The sequence below is a fragment of the Anopheles cruzii genome, chromosome 3 (genome assembly GCF_943734635.1).
Source record: "Anopheles cruzii chromosome 3, idAnoCruzAS_RS32_06, whole genome shotgun sequence".
Lineage (NCBI taxonomy): Eukaryota > Metazoa > Arthropoda > Insecta > Diptera > Culicidae > Anopheles > Anopheles cruzii.
In genome coordinates, this window is record NC_069145.1 from 48,772,484 (window position 1) to 48,775,497 (window position 3,014).

The 3,014-nt window shown below is 50.0% G+C and overlaps 1 protein-coding gene across 1 annotated transcript; it reads left to right on the forward strand.

Moving 5' to 3' along the window:
* The first annotated feature begins 559 nt into the window (after positions 1 to 559).
* LOC128273162 (fork head domain-containing protein FD4-like) lies at positions 560 to 1,893 on the forward strand. The gene has a single exon (XM_053011086.1). It carries the CDS (start codon positions 560 to 562, stop codon positions 1,682 to 1,684), a length of 1,125 nt encoding a protein of 374 aa, XP_052867046.1. The 3' UTR covers positions 1,685 to 1,893.
* Positions 1,894 to 3,014: the final 1,121 nt, after the last annotated feature.

The following is a 3,014-nucleotide window of genomic DNA, read 5'->3' on the forward strand; positions in this document are numbered from 1 at the left end:
ACATCGCTAAATAAATGATTATTCTAGCCTCGTCTCCTCCATTTTTGCCTCCATTTTTCCGTCCTTCACACTCTCTCTCTATTTGTTGTGGCTGGTGGACCCTTGCACCGCGCGGAGGACAGAGATAGAGGGATGCGCTTCTCCAAACATTGATTTTCCTGTGGTCGACGACTCCATCGCTTGTTTCCTGGAAGCCACGCCCCTTACGTAGGGGAAGCGAGTTCGAATGGCCATTCATGGGTTTGGTTGTGTTTGCGGCGCACCTATACCTGCGCAGAACGGACGCTTTTGATAGGCTGATCGAACCTGGGATTTCTGGGTGTGTTGGTGTGTGGGTAAGTCCGCGATTCAACGTAACTTCAACGGCAGAAAACTGACCGATGTTAGTCTTTTTCGAGCAACTGTTGGAAACGGATCGGCGCGCGTGAAGGACCTCTCAGAGTGTGACCTCCTCAGAGTTGAGAAGTTAAATCAGACACACGGTGCTACGTGGAGTGTGAAAAAAGAGTTACATCGTGCGAGTGAGCTTACACATCCTGTGTTCCGTGTGTTCGGGAAAATGCCTCGCCCATCGCGCGAGTCTTACGGCGACCAGAAGCCACCGTATTCGTACATTTCGCTCACGGCAATGGCCATCTGGTCATCGCCGGAGAAAATGCTGTCGCTCAACGACATCTACAAGTTCATCACCGATCGGTTCCCGTACTATCGGACCAACACGCAGCGTTGGCAGAACTCACTCCGGCACAATCTGAGCTTCAACGATTGTTTCATCAAGGTCCCGAGGCGACCGGATCGTCCCGGCAAGGGTGCGTACTGGACGCTCCACCCGAAGGCGTTCGATATGTTCCAAAACGGCAGCCTCCTGCGGCGCCGGAAGCGCTTCAAGCTGCACCAAACCGACAAGGACTGGCTGAACGAGGAGTTCGTGGCGCTCGCCAACATGAACCGCTTCTTCCTGGCACAAACCGGAGCCCCGCCAACGTACCACGACTCACCACCGGGCTACTATCCGCCGCCGCTGACGGAACCGAGCCTCTCGCCACCGAACGTCCTGTATGCGCCGATTTCTCCTCCGCTCTCGCCACCGGAAGATCTGCCGCAACAACAGCCACCTCCGGTATGCTCCACCGCTCCCCTGCGCTCCGAGTCGCCCGCCGTCGTCCTGCCGGTGCCGGTTCCGGTCGCCCCGGCCGTCAGCACGCCCCCAAACCCGCCCAAACCAAAGCGATCGTTCACGATCGAAAGTCTGATCGAGCCCGACAGCTGCTCCGATTCCGAGGAGAGTGACCGTATCCTGCCACCGCAACATCATCACCTCCAGCACCACCACCACCACCAGCAGCAGCAGCAGCAACTGCGGCACCTCAGCCAGCAACAGTTTATGAGCAACATTTCCGCGTTCAACGAGTACGCCGCGGTCATGCAGCATCATCATCAGCAGCAGGTGGCCGCCGCTGCCGCAGCACTCGGGACACCCTACGTTGGGTCGGGTGTTCCGGTGCATCCGCTGCTCCTGCCACTGGGCAAGTTACCGCCGTCGTCGGCCTACTTTCTGCAATCGGCCGGGGCCGCCTTTCACCCTCACCACGTGCACCATCACGGGGCGCATCATCCACCGCCATCCGCGCTGCATCCGCACCAAGCGTTGCGGCCCGAACCGCAGTCCCTAGCGATCGCTTGAAGCCGCACCGGGACCCCAAACTGCAATTGCCAACGATCTCGTTACGGTACTTGTGTTCCTCGCGCAAGGTCCTGCGACCCCTGCGGCCAAACCACGGGACGAATCGCTCACCGCCACCGCCGGTTTGTCCAACTTCGACTGAATGTGATGTTTTATTCGTATAGTTTTATATTTTCGAGTGCATGATAACTTGATAAGGGACGCGTTACTACCAGAGGTTAAGACATTGCCATTGTGTGTGCGCAGAAAGAAGACACGGAGACGAATAAATTTGTTTATTTTTACCCCACGAACACCGTCGGTAGTTTTGTTTTTGAGCGATCCGGGGCTCCTCCGGGGCTTGGGCACGTTCGTATCAGTTCGGTTCGGTTCACTCTGTAACTACAAGGTGCGTAATCACGACAGGGAGTATTTAAACGTTGGAGAACTCCGCCGTTTTTCAGTCGATTTTGACAAATGAACAAGATTTATTTAGGGTATAGAATGCCGTTTATTGGTAATTTGTTAATTGAAATTACTCAGAATATAATATCGTTCAAATGATTGCCTCCATTAAACACACAAAAAGCGGCCATTATTCATTGTTTTTGAGCATTATTTGACAACATTTCCGGCATGATAGCATCCGCTGTAAGCTTTCAGTTCTTCAATGGTCTTTGGTTGGCTGGCATAAACCTTACTCTTCAAAGCCCCACAGAAAGAAGTCAGAAGAAATTCGGCAATCACGCACAGTTTTAGCAGTTGAACGATTATTTTCAACGTAGAGCGCTACAATTTTTGGCGTAAATCGATTCATGACTAAAACGGCAAAAACTAAAGTTTCAAAATTTGGCTGATTTGTAAAAATCGACTGATAGGTGGCGGAGTTATTTAACATTTAAATATTCCCTGTCGTGATTACGCACCCTGTGCTCCACTAACTACGCACAAAATGTGAAAGAATCAATGTGAGAGAATGTATCTTTATAGAGCTGTAAATGTTTGTGTTAAGACCTTAAGACCAACGTTTAGTTTTGTTGCAAATACAACGACCAAGATACAATTTAACAAACGTCAATTTATCGCCGCAAATTAGGTTTGGTTTAAATGCGGTTGATTTTTTTATCAAAAGTATTTCGCTTTGAATTCATATGAGGTAATTTGAATCTTCAACTCATCCTCAGGCAAATTTTTTAACAATAATCAATGTACGGGAACATTCGTGCCATTCGGAGCATATGAATGTAGTGCTCAAATTAATTCAACAATCCAAAATAATGTTTATTTGGTATTGTTGGTAGTTACGGGGTATATGTTTTAAATTATTAACCTTTATTTGCTATCAAACTCG

Bases quoted from the DNA above. Each gene is read 5' to 3' on its own strand.
- LOC128273162 (XM_053011086.1), top strand. From the start codon at position 560: ATGCCTCGCCCATCGCGCGAGTCTTACGGCGACCAGAAGCCACCGTAT.